This window comes from Martes martes (genome assembly GCF_963455335.1).
Source record: "Martes martes genome assembly, chromosome: 1".
Taxonomy (NCBI): domain Eukaryota; kingdom Metazoa; phylum Chordata; class Mammalia; order Carnivora; family Mustelidae; genus Martes; species Martes martes.
Window position 1 is genome coordinate 195,187,441 of NC_137888.1, and position 19,131 is coordinate 195,206,571.

At 44.5% G+C, this 19,131-nt stretch overlaps 1 protein-coding gene across 1 annotated transcript in view; it reads left to right on the forward strand.

The window, feature by feature from the left end:
* The window catches only part of DCP1A (decapping mRNA 1A), a 58,615-nt gene extending 39,684 nt beyond the window's left edge, over positions 1-18,931 (forward strand). The window contains exons 6-10 of the mRNA XM_080805985.1: positions 180-293; positions 10,150-10,902; positions 12,854-12,919; positions 14,395-14,613; positions 14,925-18,931. Coding sequence (XP_080662111.1) covers positions 180-293; positions 10,150-10,902; positions 12,854-12,919; positions 14,395-14,613; positions 14,925-15,005 — 1,233 coding nt within the window. The 3' untranslated portion in view covers positions 15,006-18,931. The remainder of the gene's footprint in view (positions 1-179; positions 294-10,149; positions 10,903-12,853; positions 12,920-14,394; positions 14,614-14,924) is intronic.
* Positions 18,932-19,131: the final 200 nt, after the last annotated feature.

Genomic DNA, 19,131 nt, shown 5'->3' on the forward strand with positions numbered 1-19,131 from the left:
GTCAAAACAGACACCACAAACAGTTTAGAGCACTCTCAAGAGACTAGATTTAAAAAAAAAAAAAAGCCCCAAACTTCAGCCCGGGGACATGTTAATTTTGATAGCTTAGTACATATGATGTTTTGCTAGCCAAATAATAGCAAAGTTTTCACATGATATACTTTTCCTTTTAATTGCAGAATCAGATGGGCGACTCCAATATCTCCAGCCCTGGGTTACAGCCAAGTAGTCAGCTCTCCAATCTGGGAAGCACCGAGACTCTAGAAGAGATGCCATCAGGGTCACAAGACAAGGTCCGTACAACTAAAGCCCTAGCTTTGTCCACGGTAACAAAACACAGAGTAGTATTTTGTAAGGATGTTATCACGGTACAGTATGATTTGTCATTTATCTGTCAAGGTGCATACCAGCAACTTGCTAACGTCCACTCCTGTCATTTGTCCTGTCTTTCTGTCTGGATTTTGCAGGAGCCCCCACTTTGGTTGTAGAACTTTTGCCCTTGCCACCCTCTTACCTCTTCTTCACCAAGTCGCCAGAGTAACCCTGATTCGACCTAAGTGAGATTATGGTGTTCCTCTGCTTAAAACATTCCAGTGGTGCCCCCTCTCACTGAATCAGCCATGCCAGTGGTCCCCCAGGCCCGACCTGCTCTGGCCCCCAGCCCCTGCCTCATCTTCTCTCTCTGCCTTGCTCACTTGGCCCCAGCCTCGTTGGCTCTTCTGCCTTTCCATGCATGTGCCAGACTCACCCCTGCCTCAGGACAGGCCTTTGCACTTGCTGTTCCCGTTGTGGAATACTTTCCTCCCAGACAGGGTTTGCTCCCTTTCTTCTTTCAAGTTTCAAGTGTCCTCCATACAGATGAAGCCTTGTCTGGTCACCCTCTTTTAAGAAACAATCCTGCCTTACTGCTGTCCTGTTCTGTCTTATTTTTTCCCTACGGTTTCACCAGCTAACATGGTTTGTGATGCTCTTTACTGGGCATACTGTGTCTCCTCCGCACCTTAGCGTAAGCTCCGTAGGGACAGACGGTTTTGCCTGCCTTGTTCATTGCCATATTTTCAGCACCTAGCATCTATCATGTTTGTTGACTGAATTAGTTTTCTTTATAGCTGATGACTTGGTAAATGAACAGATACCAAGTGTAAAACCCATAGGTATTTCTTGTTTTTGTTTTTTTTAAGATTTATTTATTTATTTGACAGAGAGAGAACACAAGTAGGCAGAGAGGCAGGCAGAGAGAGAGGGAGAAACAGGCTCTCTGCTGAGCAGGGAGCCTGATGTGGGACTTGATCCCAGGACTCTGGGATCATGACCTGAGCTGAAGGCAGAGGCTTAACTGACTGAGCCGCCCAGGTACCCCAAAACCCATAGTTTTTTAACTAATCTTTTTACTTTGAGATAATTACAGATAAACATGCAATTACAAAAAATTATACAGATAGATCCCACATACCCTTTACCCATTCCGCACTGATGACAGCTTGCAGAATAAAGTACAGCATCACAACCAGGATATTGACAAAGTCTGCCCATGTGGTTCACATTTCCTCAGTTGTCTTCACATTTATTTCTGTGTGTATGTGCGTGTATGTATCTCTGTGTGATTTAATGTCCTGCATAGCTCTGTGTATCCACCCCCATGGTCAAGATCCCGTAGACTTACATCAACACAAAGGTCTTTGCCTGCCTTTCCCCTCCTCCCATCCCTACCCCTGGCAGCCACTAGTCTGTCCCCCATTCTATAATGTCATTTCAAGAGAGTTACATAAATGGAATTATATAATATATAACCTTTTGGGAGTGTCTTTCTTCACTCAGCATGATTCCTGGAGATGTTGAAATTATTGGGTTTATCAGTAGTGTGTTCTCTTTGTTCTCTTTTATTCTGCCGCCCAGTCAAGTAGGAGTACCAAGATTTGTTTAACCATTTCTAACCATTTGCCTGTTGAAGGAACATCTGGGTTGTTTTCAGTTTTTAGCTATTGCAAGTAAAGCTTCTGTGAACATTTATGCACAGGTTTTTGAACACTTGTGCACAGGTATTTGTACACAGATTTCCATTTCTCTGGGGAAAATGGTAGGCATGCAAATGTGGGTCACTTGGTAATACCATGTGTTAGTTTATTAAGAAATTAGAGTTTTCCAGAGATGCTGTGCCATTAACATTCCCATCAGCAATGTATCCATAATGTTTTTAAGTACTTAGGTGATAACTTAAGCCAGATTTTTTATACTACATTCCCATGCTCCATTTTTACTGTATTTGCATTTAGAGTTCTGAAGGTCAAACGTATGTTAAAAGTTGTGCTATGTAACATCTAATTTTTACAAAATAAATGTTGAGGGAGAGAAGGAAAAGCATCCCTGTGTTCCTTCTTGTCTGGTGTATCAGCCCGAGTGTTCAGTGGGCCAGTCACATCCCCTCTTTGATTCATGAGTCACTTCCCCTTTCCTTTCTGAGTCCTGGGATTAAGGATTCTTGTGCTGCCTAACTCCCAGAGCAACTGTGAGAACCAAATGAAGGAACAGATCCAAGACCCAGAGAACCATTTAGAACACAAACCTTGGGATAGAAAAGGTTTCCTATTACAAATCCATATTATAGTTAAAATTAGGCTTGGGGAATCAGTGCCTGCTTTCTGAAAAGACAGACAAAAAAGTTGCCAGTGCCAAGCCCAGTATCTGGAGTCTGGCCTCAGCACTGCGGCAGAGCAGCCTTGCCTCTCGAGAGTCCAGCAGGTGCCAGGCCTCGCTCTTCTTGCCTAAATGGGCACGGGAGCAGGTTGGAGCAATACCTGTGGCCACGGCCAGGGAGAGAAAGGCAGAGAGGAAATAGTAACTGTGCAGAGATTTCCAGGCAAATGAAAACAGGCAGAATACCCTTAGCTTTGTTTCTTAAGTCCCGTGGCACCTGGTGTTAGCATCATTTTTATTGTACAGAAAATAGCTCTTCACACAGAAATTATATAACCGTGAGATGAAGCTAGCATTAATATCATTATTGTATGTGTGTGAAAAGTGAGACCCAGGGTAATTTTGTAAAAATCTAGCTGCTTTAGGATATGAGCGTTTTCTTACTGGTGTATAATTAACACATAGTAAACAAATTCAAATCTCAAGTGTAAACCTTGTAACTTTCTAAAGATGTAACTTTTAAACATTATAACTACCACCCAGATAAAGAGATACAAAATTTCCACTGTCTTAAAAGCAATAACAACTGAGTTCATTTGTCACAAATAGGGTAACTGCACCGAAAAGTAATCGTAGTCATTAAGTTTAAGGACAATTATTTTTATGCACAGATTCTGTTGTATTATACATTAAAGACTTTGTGTAATAAGCTTTCAAGCCAAGTTAATAACAGATGGGGGCGTGGAGAAGTGGACCCGGAAGAATGCCTTAAGAGCCATAAAACACTGTCCATTGAAAGATGAAGGGTGTGATGAGCTGTGCATGCTCAGCCTTCCAGCAAAAGCACCAGTGACGGATCTGTGGACACACAGGATTGAAGTGGACACACAGAGAATTAGACCCTCTGAGGAGCACCTTCATTCGCACATCCCTCTGAAAGTCCATTTTCTAGGCCACAGTGACAGAACTTTGTAGAATATTGGGATCTGGATATTGTCAGAAGCCATGTGTTTGACTAGAATTAGCTTAAAGCCATCAGCAGCCCTGCACACAGATAGTACACTTGTTGGGCAACACTGCCATCTGGTGCCACGGAGGGAGTAATGCCGTCAACTCTTCACAGATTAAATTCCATTTCAGTTTCTTAATTCACTTGCTAAAATTCCCTTGGGACTATTTACCTAGTACATTATATATAGATATATATAAATTGGCGGGGGTGGGGGGTTCCTGGGGTTAATAATAATACATAGGGACATAGGGTGGCTCAGTCAGTTAAGCATCTAACTTCAGCCCAGGTCATGATCTTGGAGTCCTGGGATCGAGCCCCATGTTGGGCTCCCTGCTCAGCAGGGAGTCTGCTTCTCCTTCTCCCTCTGCCCTTCCCCTGCTCATGCTATCTCTCTCAAATAAATAAGTAAATTCTTTAAAAAAAAAAAAAAAGAAGAAGAAGAAAAAGAATACATAGCTTCTGGTGTGCCCCGTACACTGACCAGGTAGGAAATCTGACGTGGACACCATAGATCCAGACAGAAGTAGGAAATTCCCTAACTGGTGAGAGCTGTGGGGTGAAGGAGCAGTGTGAAGCCTAGAATTTTGTTGTGCACCATACACTGTTGCTCCCTGAATTCCATTTCGCAAGGGGAATGGTCAGACTAACGATAGAAGTGAAGCATTGCAAAACATAGAATTCAGATGAAGGAAGAATAAAATTCACCTTTTCTATGGATGAAGGAAGACAAATCCATAAATAAGTAAGCCCAACTACTAGAGCAGCCTGGCAGTTTTTCTGGTCGTGGGTGGAGAAGGGAGAGAGGGGTCCTCTCAAATGCAGAGACTATAAAGCTTTTGTGTGGAGAAGGATGCTTTGTTCACTTCCCTCATGAATGATTCAGCCAGTGATATGTATTTCTAAAAGTGAGTACATTCTGACCTGTAGCTGCCCCTCAGTTATTCAAGCTGTCGATATACCTCTGTTTTCTAGAAGTCATTTTCACCATCCAGTTGATTAGGTCACCTGGAATATATTGATATATCAATCAGTACGGGGCATAATGATTAAGAACGTGGACTTATCATAAGGACTAGGTTGACTCTGATTCTGTTGTGCTTGGGTGTCACCTGCAAGATGGCGGTGATAACAGTGTGGCCCTCACTAATCAGAAGAGTAATGCATGTGAAGTGCTTAGCACAGGGCCTCCCACTCGGTGAGTGTTCTGTCTGTGGCTTCTCTGCTTGCCGTCATAACGTCATCTGTCCCTTCTTATGTGAGATTCCCCTGAAACCCTAATGCCCTACCATGCATCCTATTCCAGAGAAAGTCTGAGAATGTTTCTGGCCGGGCAGAAGTTAGAGGGAGGCCCCAATGGAGAAATCTGGAAACTTTCTGCTGCTTTTGCAGTCAGGGTTCAGGGCTTTCCCATATGGACTCATTTTTTAATGTGAAGTCAATTTTAAACCATTAGAAATACCTTTTTTTTTAAAGTGTAAAAATATTCCAAGTGTACATGCAGGTAATTTTTTCAAAGTTGAGTTATGTTCCATTGGACAGGTGATAATTGCTACTTGAATAATTGCCATGTTTTGAAGCCTAAGGTATATTTCATGTTGAATTTTCTCCAGGTCCTGTTGTTTACTTATTCTTTTTTTTTTTTCTTTTTGTTTTTTTGAGGGAGAGAGAGAGCATGCATATATGAGCAGGGGGTTGGGGAAATGAGGGGCAGAGGGAGAGAGAGAATCCCAAGCAGGCTCCAAGCTCAGTACAAAGCCTGATTCAGGGCTCTGAATCCTACTACCCGGAGTTCACAACCTGAGCCAAAATCAGAGGTCGGACAGTTAACCGACTGAGCCACTCAGGTGCCCAAATCCTTTTCTTATAGCATAAAAATATTTGTATTCTTACCTGGGAAAGACTCAAGTTTCCACAAAATAGCCCCAATATGGTCTGTATTTTTCAAAGTATGTTTATCTAAATACTGTTTTTTGTGTGTACATACATCTGTATGAATAGAATGTAGTGGTAAAGATCTACGTAATTTGTGCTAATGAATAACAGTTAGTGTAGTTTTCAAGTACTTTTTTTGCCAAGCAGTCTTGACCATTTTGTTCTAAACATAATGTGTATAAAAAAGAATTAACCAGGGGTGCCTGGGTGGCTCAGTGGGTTAAGCCTCTGCCTTCGGCTCAGGTCATGATCTCAGGGTCCTGGGATCGGGCCTCGCATCGGGCTCTCTGCTCAGTAGGGAGCCTGCTTCCCCCTCTCTGCCTGCCTCTCTGCCTGCTTGTGATCCCTGTCTGTCAAATAAATCAACAAAATCTTAAAAAAAAAAATGAACCCAACTCAAAAATGGGCAAAGGACTTGAATAGTCATCTTCTCAAATAAGATCTAGAAACGGCCAGCATGTTGGCAAGAGTGTTGAGCAACTGGAACCCTCTTGTAGCACTGGTGGGGAAGTCAAACGGTGTGGCAGCTTTGGAAAACAGTATGACAGTTCCTCAAAAAATCAAATGTGGGATTACCATATGAACCAGCAATTCTATTCCTGGGTATATACCCAAAAGAATTGAAAACAAGGATGAAGACAAGTACTTTTGCACTAATGTTCACAGCAGCATTATTCACAATAGCAAAAAGGTGGGAACAACTCATGTCAGTCCTAAGATGAATGAATAAATGAGAGGTGGGATGTGCACATGATGGAGTACTAGTCAGCGTTTGTAGAAGGAAGGAGACTCTGACACCTGCTACAGCATCGATGAACCTCAAGGACTCAATGCTAGGCAAAGGAAGCTGATCACAAAAGGACAAATATGATGTGATTGCACTTGCACGAGGTGCCCGGAGTAGGCAGATTGATAGGAACAGAAAGTCGAATGGAGATTATCGGGACTGTGGATGAGGGAAAGAAATCTTGGTTAGTTACACAGCATTGTGAGTGTCCTGAGTGCCACTGAGTTCTACACTTCCATGTGGTTATAGTGCTAAATTTTGGTACATATATTTACCATAATTTTTTTTTAAGATTTATGTATTTGAGAGAGAGAGCATGCACTCAAGTGGGGGGAAGGGCAGAGGGAGAGAATCTTAAGCAGACTCCCTGCTGAGTGCAAAGCCTGGTGGAGAGCTCTGTCTCACTACCCTGACATCATGACCCACGCCGAAATCAAGAGTTGGACTCAACTGGCTGAGCCACCAAGGCACCCCTACTGTAACTTTTAGAAATCGGGGAAAAAGGAATTACATTTGTGCTCCTCGGTAGGCCTTCATAATGCCAGAGATCCAGAAGTGAGTAAATCAGTATTGGCCTGGAGAGATGGAACCTGTGCATCCTGCTCCAGTTATGTGCCCTGGACAGAGAAGTGTGTCCCAAGTGAGAATTCACTGTCTATTTTGAGTTACACTGAATGGATTTGAAATGTTAAACAACTATCTTTAATGACTCCTTGCATTAGGGAATGACAGGGTGATTTATAATAACTCAACCTTGATAGCCCATCAGGTGATGCTGTGTTGTTGTTTTACATTTTACGGGTATGATATTCCGGAAGGATTTGATGAATTTTTAATACCCCAATGTATTATTTGATGTTCCCTAAAACATGGAAACAACTTTATCTTGATTGCTGTTAAGACTACATGGTGTTCATATAAGGATAACCGCCAACGTCCACTTACTGAATGCTTGTTGGGCACCAGACATCACGTTGAGAATTTCATTTTCACAGCAGCTCTGTGAGGTAATTGCCACAGTTGTCCCCATTTTTCAGATGGGGGAACTCAATAGAGAGACTGTCATTTCCCCAATTAACAGCTGGGAATTGAACCTAAGTATCTTTGATTTCAGACCCGAAGCTCTACAACTTTTTCAGAAGTAGAAAAATAAATAAATGAAAGCATACACATTCTTTTGTACTTTTTTACTTCCATGGTGTATAATAGATGTTAGTGCTGCCTTGTATTTGAACCAAGATCCTGAATCTAGAAAATCCTCTTCAGGTGCTAGGAACTATTGTGACAAGGTAGTCTTACTAGTCTCACTACAGCATTGTTAATGGGGGGTCTGATTCTGCCATTTGAGAATTCCTTCAGTTAAACAAAGCCTCTTGTCACGTTAACTTGCCAAGGTATATTACATTAATTCTGTTTGTTGAGTATTTTCTAACAGGGTGCCTGGGTGGCTCAGTTGGTTAACCGTCTTCCTTTGGCTCAGGTCATGATCCTGGAGTCCCAGGAACGAGCCCCGCATCAGGCTCCCTGCTCGGCGGGGAGTCTGCTTCTCCCTCTGCCCTTACCCCACTTGTGTTTTCTCTCTCTCAAATAAATAAGTAGAAACTCTTTTAAAAAATGTTTTCTAAGAAGAAGTGGTTTGGTATGAAATTAGTTTTTTACAACTGGGGGAGGCCTCCGCGTCTTCACCACTGTTATCGCGCCCCACCTACGTTCTCAGCCCCAGCAGCCGCACTGGCGCCGCCCCCCCAGCAGGTGATGCGACAGACTGTACAGTGGCACTCCCTTAGCTTTCCGACCCTCAGAAGTGCACTCCCCGGCAGCCTCAGTCCTGGGTGCTGGCCTGATTTCCCCACCCCGCCCATCCACAGCACCTGCTAAACCCCATCAGGGTGTCCCACCCACCCCGCCCTTTTCAGAAGTTCACATGAAGCCACTTCTGCTTTTAGGGAAGACCTGTATCATTACCTATCTTGCTGACCAAAAGAAATCCAAAGAGGATTTTTGCTTTTATGAAAAAAGGTAAAAAGCAAAAATAACATTTGGCGTTTGTGTGGCAGCAGGCCACCACAGAGGCAGCAACACCCTGAGCGGAGCCAGTGGCCTGCCGAGCCCCTGCCCTGGGAACCGCACTCAGCATCCCTGGGTCTTAAGCACCTGCATGCACTTTGTCTCCAAGTATTCTGTGCGTCTGTTAGCAGGATATGTGCTGAGGTATCCGAAAAGCCGAAGAGAGGGGCACCGGGGGCTCAGTCAGTTGAGTGTCCAGCTCTAGGTTTCAGCTCAAGTCATGATCTCTGGGTCATGGGATTCATCGTGTCGGGCTCCACGCTCAACGAGCAGTCAGTTTGAGATTCTTTCCCTCGCCTCTGCCTCTCCCCTGCTCGCTCTCACACACAAATAAATAAAATCTCAAAAAAAAGCAAAAGATATTATTCTGGGGTCTAGAAATGGTCAAAATTTTTCCATATAATTAATAATAATTGCTGCTTCACTTTCTGCCATTTTGGCTTAATGAACATTTCCTAGGCACACTCCACGTGCAGATAGCTGGGGAAACCTGTAATTGTTGATCACACGGATGAAACAAACATTTGCCTGAGGAAAAACTGCGCTTTTTTCCTGTAGAAATGTCGTACCCTCCTGCTCTCGTGCTTGTGCTTCAGGTGCAGTGTAGTTCCGGGCCTTTTTAGGCCTTCTCAGGTGCTGAAAGCCATGTGTTTCAGTGAATTGTCTTTTTCCACATAAACGTTTATCAATGAGTAACTAGTCCACATGCTTTAGAAATAAAACCGTATATCAAGGGTGCCTGGGTGGCTCAGTTGGTTGAACATCTGACTCTTGATCTCAGCACAGGTCTTAACTCTCAGGGTTGTGAGTTCAGGCCCCGCGTTGGGCTCCACACTGGGCATGGAGCTTACTGGGGAAAAAAAAAAAGAAAAGAAAAAACATATGTTGAGGTTGCTTAGTGTTTTCAAAGTACTTAGGTTAGTCTCCCACTAGAACGTAAGTCCTGCTGAGGGTCAGACTTTTTTTTGTTATTCCTACTGTGTCCTCTGGGTCCAGGTCAGAGCAGGCCCTAGCACCTTGGAGATAGAGAGAAAAAAAAAAAAGAGAGACGGTAAGTGAATATGGCCATCCTGCTTAAAGTAAAGGTACAGGTTAGCTCAGGAGTAAAAAGCATAAATATTTCTCCTTCAGATGATTACAGTGGTATCAGTAAGCCGGATCACTATAATAGATGGAACTTTTAACATTTTCAGACGTAAGTGCTTTGCTTTTTCTTAAGGATTCTGTGATTTGGTGGTAGGAAGGAATGGCCTGCTATTTACAGAATGGTTAAATTTGTTTTCTGGAACTTAGTCCCTAAGGTGCAATGACTAGCTTTTTATCAAGAGCTATGGAGTATAAAAACAAAGGGAGAATTGCTTACTCAGCATTTGATCCCTATGTCCTTATATGCATTGCTGACATAGGGCAATTAATCACTATTAACTTTGTAATAAGATACTTGCCTTATATCCATTTGCCAAGGAAAAAAGGTAAATTCTAACATTATACCAGGAGCCCCTAAAACTTGGATTTTATTATAAATACAGATTTCTGCCCACCAGCGTGGGGAGATGATTTGGCCTTAATCCCTGGCACATCTTGAGTTTGTTGGTTCCTTAGTTCCAGACTCCATCCATCCTTGCTTCTGCAAACTTTTGGTTGGTGGGAAAGAAGTTTGGTTACACTGGTTTGCAAGAGATTTCTTTCATTGGGTGCTTTGATTTGTTTTTTGTAGTCTGCTCCATCTGGACACAAACATCTGACAGTGGAAGAATTATTTGGAACCTCTTTGCCAAAGGAACAGCCAGCTGTTGTGGGTCTGGATTCGGAAGATGTGGAGAGGCTGCCAGGAGATGCCTCCCAGAAAGAGTCCAGCTCATTCCTACCATTTTCCTTCGAGCAGTCAGGAGGAGCCCCTCAGTCGGAAAACCTGGGTGTCCATCCTGCTGCCCACCACTCAGTCCCACCTGAAGTCCCTACCCCGGTGCTGATCACTCCTGCCTCCATCACACAGTCCGGTGACAAACAGGCCCCAGGCTATGCCATCCCACTGCGCCCTGTGCTCAGTCCCACTTTACCAGCAGAAGCTCCTACAGCACAGGTTCCGCCCAGCTTACCCCGAAACACCACCATGATGCAGGCGGTGAAGACCACGCCGAGACAGAGGTCTCCACTCCTGAGCCAGCCAGTCCCTGAGCTGAGCCATGCCAATCTGACTGCCACCCAGAGCCCCTTCAGGGCCCCCCTGAGCGTGACAAACACAGCTGGTACATCCCTCCCAAGCGTGGATCTTCTCCAGAAACTCAGGTTGACCCCACAGCATGACCAAATACAGACGCAGTCTCTTGGGAAAGGAGCCGTGGCACCCAGCTTTTCCCCAGCAGCCGGCCAGCTGGCCACACCCGAGAGCTTCATAGAGCCTCCCTCCAAGACCGCAGCAGCTCGAGCCTCAGCAGCCCTGAGCAACATGGTGCTTGCTCCCCTTCAGGTACTAGCAGGAGGCTGGGTGGCTCTGACTGGTGGGGGAAGCTTCAGAGGCCTTGACAGTGACCGCTAGGACGCAATCCCTTCAAAGAGACAGCTGTTAGGTACATCTGGGGCCGGAAGACGGGAGGTAAGAAGCCCTGTAGTGAACAGCCAGTTCACTGGTACATGGTGGTGTGACTCAGTTCCACTGCCCCAGAGATAGCAGCTGGTCGAGCCAAGAAGTGACACCAGTGTTTTCCTATCAGGGCATGCGTTGTAGAGGGTGCATCGATACAGATTATCCCCAGCTTTGGCCCATCCCCAGTTCCCTTGGTATTCACTAAGTGCCCACCTTGGGCCAGGCGCACTTGGGGTGCCATAACAGTATCCCAGATTTGGAGATACAGGATCAAGTAAAGCTTCCTAGTGAAGCTCATGTTCAGCTGAGATCTGAAGACTCAGCGGAAGTTAATCAGACCTTCCCTAGAGGTAGAGAAGAGTGTTTGAGACAAGTTAAGGAAAATAGCATGTGCAGAGGCCTGGAGATGAGCAGCATCTACTAAACATGAAGACCTGTAGTGTGGTCGGATCTCCTGCGGAAGGAGCTTGGAGAAGGTAATGGCCAGTCAGCAGGGTTTTAGAAACTATGCGAAGCAATCTGAGGCTTGTTCTCAGACCCCAGGGAGGGCAGGTGGCCTCCCAAGGGCTTTGAGCAGAGGTAGTGAACAGGACAAGGAGAAGACGGAAGCAGGATCACCGTCAGGAAGGAGGCCGGGCGGTTACCCAGTCTTGAGCTGGTGGGGGCTTGACTTTGGGAGTATGGACCAGCGGGTTCATTAACAAGTGCGAGCAGTGGGACCTGTTGGTCCATTGCGGGTGACGTGTGAAGAGGCTTGTCCCTCAGTGATGGATGAGGCTGGCAAGTTTACAGGTGAGAGTCACCAGGATTTCAGCCCTGTGCCCTTTAATAACCAGCAATATTAACATTTCACCAAATAATAGTGTACGGAGAGTCCATCATCGTAATTGTATGTGATTTCATAGTTGATGGACAGTTTTGTTCCATTCCTTCGAAGTCCTGTACAGAAAGACAGAAAACAGTGTTTTGGTTCTATTGTGAAACTGCTTTCGGGCCATTTCTGTTGAGGTTGTGTGCAGTCTATGGAGAGAGAATGTTCTAACAGATGAGTACCACACCCCTGCAGTGGGCCTGCTGCCCTGGAAGCCTGGCCAGCGGCCTGAACTGCCGCAGCGCCGCCCTGCTCTCCACTGTGCCTCCTTGCAGGGGCCCCTATGCACATGTGCATTTGCATTTACCTCTCATTTCCTTCAGGATCTGGGGCTCCACTGAATTTTTTTTTTTAAGATTTTATTTATTTGACAGAGGGATCACAAGTAGGCAGAGAGTCAGGCGGAGAGAGGGGGAAGCAGGTTCCCCGCTGAGCAGAGAACCCGATGCGGGGCTCGATCCCAGGACCCTGAGATCATGACCTGAGCCGAAGGCAGAGGCTTTAACCCACTGAGCCACCCAGGCGCCCCAGCTTTACTGAATTTTAAATGTATTTGCTCTACAACAAGAAGTTCTTTGTCTCCCAATGAATAAGGACAAAACGTAGCATGTGGAGGTGTGACTCTAGATGAAGACTGTCTAGCACCCCCTATCCAGAGTCCATGCCACCCTATCGAGGTTTCAGGCCACCAGGATGTGGCATCTCTACAGATTCAACAGCAAAACCGTGCGTGGGCTGTCCCCACTCTTTTCCTTAGAGACGCCTTGAAGGTTCTGCACACAGCCCTGTTCCTGGGGAGACTGAGGGGGTCAGAGGCCGTCCCAGGGCCCTCGCCCTGCGGTTGAGGCAGAACTAGTAGTGTCTGCACTGTTCTTAACTGCTAAAGTGAATTTATCCCCGGTAGTTAGGAAGTCTTCATTGAAGCTTCCTAGGTCTGTTCATCTTTTCCTTTTAACTTTGCAGTCTATGCAGCAAAACCAGGATCCTGAAGTCTTTGCCCAGCCTAAGGTGTTACCCAGCGCCATCCCGGTAAGCTCTCCCTTTCTCTGAAGAACACATTCTCTTTAGGGTTTTCTGCTGGGCATGAAGTAAAACGTTGTTGCTTGAGAGGCAAGTTGCAGCTCTCGGGCCCGGAGCCCTCTCAGGTGCCCTTCTGGGCCAGGCTGCCCTGCTTCCCCAGCAGAGTTCGTTGCTGCGGCCCCTGTGGGCTGCCGGTCATGGTCTCTGGAACAGTGCCTTCCCTGACCATACGGAGGGGGGCTCGCTCGGTGTTTGTCGGCTGAGAGTGTGTCAGCCTGGTTTCCATGAGGAAGAAATATTCTTTGTCCTGCAAGAGCCGTGATGCCTGGTTGAATCATCACCGTGCTTGGGCTCCAGGCCTGCGTGCTCTGCCCCTTGCTTCTGCTCTCTGGCCTCACTTTTTAAAAGTTGTCCCCACCCTCCATTACCTGCCAGCCCTGAAGTGCACGCTGATTATTTTCAGTTCCTGAACTTTTACCTTCCCATTTACCTTTGAGCCTTTATGCCTTTCCTCAAGTCTCAGAACTGAAACTGCAGCCCGCTCCTGCCTAGTGGTGGTAACCCCTCTTCCCTGTAGCTTGTCCTGCTGCCTGGGAATCAGCAGGGGTGCTCAGCCTGGGGCGACGTGGGCTTCAAAAACAGACTGGATGGCTCAGGCCCAAGAAGCCATACCCTTAACACTATGGCTATTTGTAAACGAAGAGGGTGACAGGAGAAGGAGAAATTGAGATGTTTGTTGATTCTGTCAGATGCGGAAATTATTAAAAATGCTGATTATTTCTGGTTTAGTGTGTTCTGTTGGTTAGCCGTTGTTAGCGTACAAGTACATCTAATTGGGGAAAGGAGGTAGATGTTCGTTTTATGTGTAAGTTTTGTTTGTGTCTTTGATACCTGTGGTTGGTATAATTATATTGAAAACTACAAAAGAAACTAATGTTTCATGTAACTGGGTTTTTTTACTCCTTTTTAAGATTTTATTTATTTATTAGGGGGTGCGGGTGAGGGCAGAGGGAGAGGAAGAGAGAATCTGTCCTGAGCATGGAGACTGAGGCAGGGTTCGATCTCATGACCCTGAGATCGTGACCTGAGTCAAAACCAAGAGTTAAATGCTCAAATAACTGAGCCACTCAGATAACCCTTCTCTTCTTTATTTTTTTTTTTTTAGCAAAACTTTATTGGTGTGTAGTACCCATAATAAAATGTAGGTGTTTTACGAGTTTTAACATACATAACATTTCTTGGGTACCAGTCAAGATATGTAACATTTCCATCACTCCAGAAGGTTCCCTCATGCCTTCCTCCAGTCATTTCCCTGCTCCCCATATAAAACTTTACATTCTTAATTTATCATAGGTTTATTATTATTGTGCATACCCCACTGGGGTCATACTTCCTTTCTGTGATGATCAGACTTAGCTTCCCAATAAGTGGCCCCTTCCTCCTTTAGCTAACAAGCTTCATTCATGACCATTGTTCCCCTGCAGGTCACAGGCCCCACACTGGTTACTGCAACAACCATGGCAGTATCTTCGGTCCTGTTGTCCCCAAGTGTTTTCCAGCAGACAGTTACAAGGTCCGCAGACCTCGAGAGGAAAGCAAGTGCCCCTTCTCCACTGACTGTTGGAACATCAGAAAATCAGAGAAAGCCTTCCATTATTCTCAGCAAGTCTCAGCTCCAGGATACATTAATACATCTAATAAAGGTATGCAGGCCATCCCAGCAGTTGAGTCTGTAAATTTTGCCTTCAATATTAAAGAAGGTATGAGTTCTTCTTAGAAAATCAGTTCATAAGTAAATTCGAGACTAGCCGGAACTAATATTTCTCTCTTTCTGAGCATACACTCCCAATGGAAAAGTGTCTTGAGTGAATTCCAAAATATTGATTACAGTTGCCTCTGGGTTGTGGGATTCTTTGGGTAATTAGTTATACATCATTTATACAGCTTTTTTCCTAAGCTTTTGTCAAGGAAGTAAGTTCTGCTGAGGTAAACGAATCATTACCATCTCTTCCAGAATGATTCCAGCTTCCTCAGTACGCTTCACGAAGTCTACTTGCAGGTTCTGACCAAGAACAAAGACAACCACAACTTATGACTGGAGCAGAATAAATCCGAAGGCAGAATGTCGACCTCAAACAAATAGGCCTCATCATGGAAACTTCTAAACAGAACATTGAGTTTTGAGAATCCTGAAATTGAGCCTATGAGAAAGAGACTCATTCCTTAAGAATGTTTTCCAAGTGACGTTCTCAGTGATAATGGAGGTTTCACTGTGAAGCATCACCAGCAGACCTTTGTTTTGACAAAAAAAAAAAAAAGAAAGAAAGAAAAGAAAAAAAAAACCATTGTGTTAAGTTGTGTGGGTGTTTTCATCAGCTCTAAGAAAGGATGTGAAATGAGGAGTCTGGTTTTCAGCTTGCTTTCACTCTCAAGGTCTTAGGGAGGAGGGGTCACCAGCCTTGCAGCAGAGTTCAGCCCAGCCCATGCCCCTTTCCCTGCTCCTCCCTCCCAGAAGTTTGAGTTTGAGCCTTAGGCTGATGTCAAGTTCTGATCAGAGCAGAAGTTAGCTCTGTGCAAAGTAGCTTTGAGTTTTAAGGTTCAGAGTTTAAGTTGGCAAATTAGGACTGATTTGTTCAAATGAAGTATATTTTTATGAATGCCCCGTTTGGGCCTTAAAAGTTCTGAAACTTCTCAATCGTGTTTTGTTCCTAAGTGTCCCCAGTGCTGCCATGCAGCAGGCTCCCCGGGCAGCGATACCATGTGACTAGGGCCCCACCAGGCTCTGTGATGGTATGGGAGTAGCATGTCACACCTTTGAAGCAAAGGCTGCGGCTGGTAAAGACTGAATTCGATCAGAAACCTTCACTTTAAGTTAACCTCTTGAGTGGTTTTGAAAACGTTAAGTTTTGTGTGAAGTGTAGCCTTATTTTCCTTTTCTGTCTAAACACAGAAGTCCTTGTTGATTGTTTTCCTTAACACTTTGACAAAAGGACCAGTGGACCAATCTAACAAAGCCATTCTGGTTCCATTCCTCGAGTCTACTGAGAGTAGTTTTAAAGCTATGCAGAAAAGGGAGCTGTTATTCACACTGCCCTTACTTTATTATAGAAAATGGAGTTAAAAACAAAGTGTGAAATTCAGAACTTTACCAATGTATTCCTAGGCTGTGAGTACTTTTGCAGCCCAAAGTGTGAAAATATGTAAAGATGCTTTGTTATGCTGCTATTGACCTGCCATGATTTATATTTATTCTTTTATGGCATGTAATGGTGATTAGTAATATTTTAATGTAGAATTTGATTTATTTCAGCAATAGTAATTTTAAGATACTCTTTGAATGAAAGTGTCTTCGTTTCTATGATACAGATCATTTTGTAGTATTTAACCAATTAAGATGCACTGCTTACTTTTCTGAGCACTATTTAATGATGGGGTAAAAACCCAGTTGGCTCAACCAGGTAGCATAAGGATTAGCTGTGAATAATGCTGGTGGATGTGGTGGTTCCTCGGGAACAATCATTTAAGCTTTAATGGTAACTCAATCATAAATCCGTAGATTTTCTTTTTTTTTCCCTAGCTGAGATTTTAGAAAATTACTTGTGAATTACATGCTTGTTTTAGTTTGGTCTTAGTTTTTTTTTTTAGCTTAAAGAATACTTTGATTGGCTTTCATTAATCTAAATGCTTCCTGGGCAGTCTTCTGCTTGTCAATTTAGTGTCTTCTCTTGCTGTCTACGTAGTTACTTGTGAATTGTGCAGAAGTCAGGGAAGCTTAGAAGTTCTCATACTCAAGTGGGGAAGAGCTTGTTTTCAAAGGTAGTATGTAAACCCAGCAACCAAAAAGGAGTTGATCATACATCACCCAGGAAGGACAATGTCACAGCAAGATCCAGAGTGTTGCTTACACCAGGAGATGGTGTCAGGGGAGCCACATGACTGTGACTGTTCTCAGGAAACAGGTTTGATCGCACCCCCAGCGTGGTTTCGGTGAGCTTCGGTACATGGAAGAATCAAGGGATTCTTGTTGTAATAGACATTTGACTTGAAATGATTTGAGTATGTGTAATATTATGAGAGAGTTAAAAGAGAGAATATCCTAAGGAGGGTCGGTAATCAAATCTGTTAATTTTCACCCTGTCATCCAAGGAATGAATATGACAGACAGGAAAAGAGAATCTATGATAAGTTTTCCGTAGTGGGAAAACAAGCTTTGAAGTGCCCAAGTCATGGAGACTTGAAAAGGGTCAACCTGTTTCAACTCTCAAATTTATGTATTCAAAGGATTTACTTAAAATTCAGAAGCCAGAAGTTCACCGTCATGATTACCAGGAGGTTCGGGCCAGAATGAGTCCTTGAAAGGTCAGACCAAGCCTGACTTGTTGCAGTTGGATGACCCTGGCCCAAAAGTCACAGTTCAGTTGCCTTATTCCTCGGTCAGATTTCCTATCCAGAACCTCACGCTAGCTTAGGTTGCATGTGTCCATATCTGCCGTGACTTGACTAGGACCTTTGTTTCAAACCTTAGTTGAATCAAAGTAGACACCAAAACACAGATGCTTCTGGCTAGGTTTTGCAGTTAGGCCACCGCGTCTGTCCATGCATCCACCCCAACCCCAGTGGGTGGCACTGCTCTTTTGCTGTAGTTAATGTCACCCTTGGATAGACCCCTGCCCCTCCCATACAGCCATGTTCCTGCCCCGCAGCAGCTCCTCCTCAGCGGGCGTCCTTCCAGAGATTTGTAAGGTGGGACTTCGAATCCTTAAGTTTTCAAGCAAGCCTGTCAGTGTTAGAAGATGCATTTCATACTGTGTGCATGGAGTATCCTCATCTCACCTTGCAGACCTTCGGGGGCGGGGAGGGGGGGTGCGGGGGGTGGCCATCACAGAGCGGGGTTTTGCGAAGAGTCCAAATTGACGGATCCTTCTCTGCTGAAGGCCACACAGGCCTCATCTAGAATGTGTCTGGCCCAATTTTGCATGTCAAGCATCTGTCCTTTTTCTGCCTAGGTTTCCTTATAAAAATTAAAAACCCTATCGAATCTTGTACTAGGTAATATGTTGAAACCATGCAGCTTTATTACTATCCCTACTCCCCCCAAGAATGTAGTTTGAAGTTTTCTCATTTGGGTAGTAGAGGCCATAACTGCCATCGTATTACTGATAATGCAACATGAAATTGAAGGTGCCTAACCGCTTAAAAAAACAAAATCAGCCATCACACGGTAACTGGGCAAAACATAGAAACAGAGGAACGAGAGGGAGCGCAGGCACAAGTGGGCCCTGTCCACAGGAGTGAAGACAAGGAACCACAAGGATGTGGGTCCTGCCTTTTGCTGCATATTTGCTGCTAAGCACGAGTTTCGTTCTTACCTATCTTTGGTTTTCTTCGGTTGTATTCAGAGTACCTTCTGGAACCAATAGTGCCCTGCATTTTCAGGTGTATAAAATGTTAAGATCTAAGTCAAGTAAAGCAACTTACACTAGGCTTTTTAAAAGCTATGTTTGAGAACATTTCCCTGAGGGCCGGGGCCTCAAGGAGCCTGTTTTCCAGCAAAATCAGCAGGAGAGAGGTGTGCAATGTTTCACTCGGGTTTTCTATTTGACATCTTCATTTGAAATGCTAAGATGCAATATCGTTCACTTTGAATGGGGAAGATGCAAAGTTGTGTTTCCCTTTTATCTGTGTGATTCCTTAAGAAACGTGTTTTTAAAATCTGTGTTCCCAATGGTTTTTTTAATTCTGTATTACTGCTTTGGCCATGCAGCTCTCATGACTTTCAGTGTACAGGATTCTCAGCTCCCTGAAGTGTGGGGCCGAGAAGCTCTGGAATTACAGCAAGGTTTTTGTTCCATGAGCGCAATACTGCATCATTAACATTTTTAATGGTATGGATTTTATACCATCTGTGTATGTTTGCAAATATTAAGTTATTACATGTTTTCAGATGAGCATTTTTCATCCTAAATTTTATATGTTTGCAAATATATTTTTTTAATAAAAGTTCAAAACCAAGTTTTAGCACCTACTAAATTTTAATTGTGTTTTTATTTAATTTAGAGAAATTCTAAATGTGTTGCTACCCTTTGCCAGAACCGCACGCTGGTGAGATGGGGAGAGGTGAGAGGACAGAGCCGCCAGAGAAGGCCCTTGTCTGCCCGTTTCCAGTCCGGGCCCGGCCAGCTGCGCCGCAGGCCATGTGGATTCCCAGGTCCGAAGCCCCC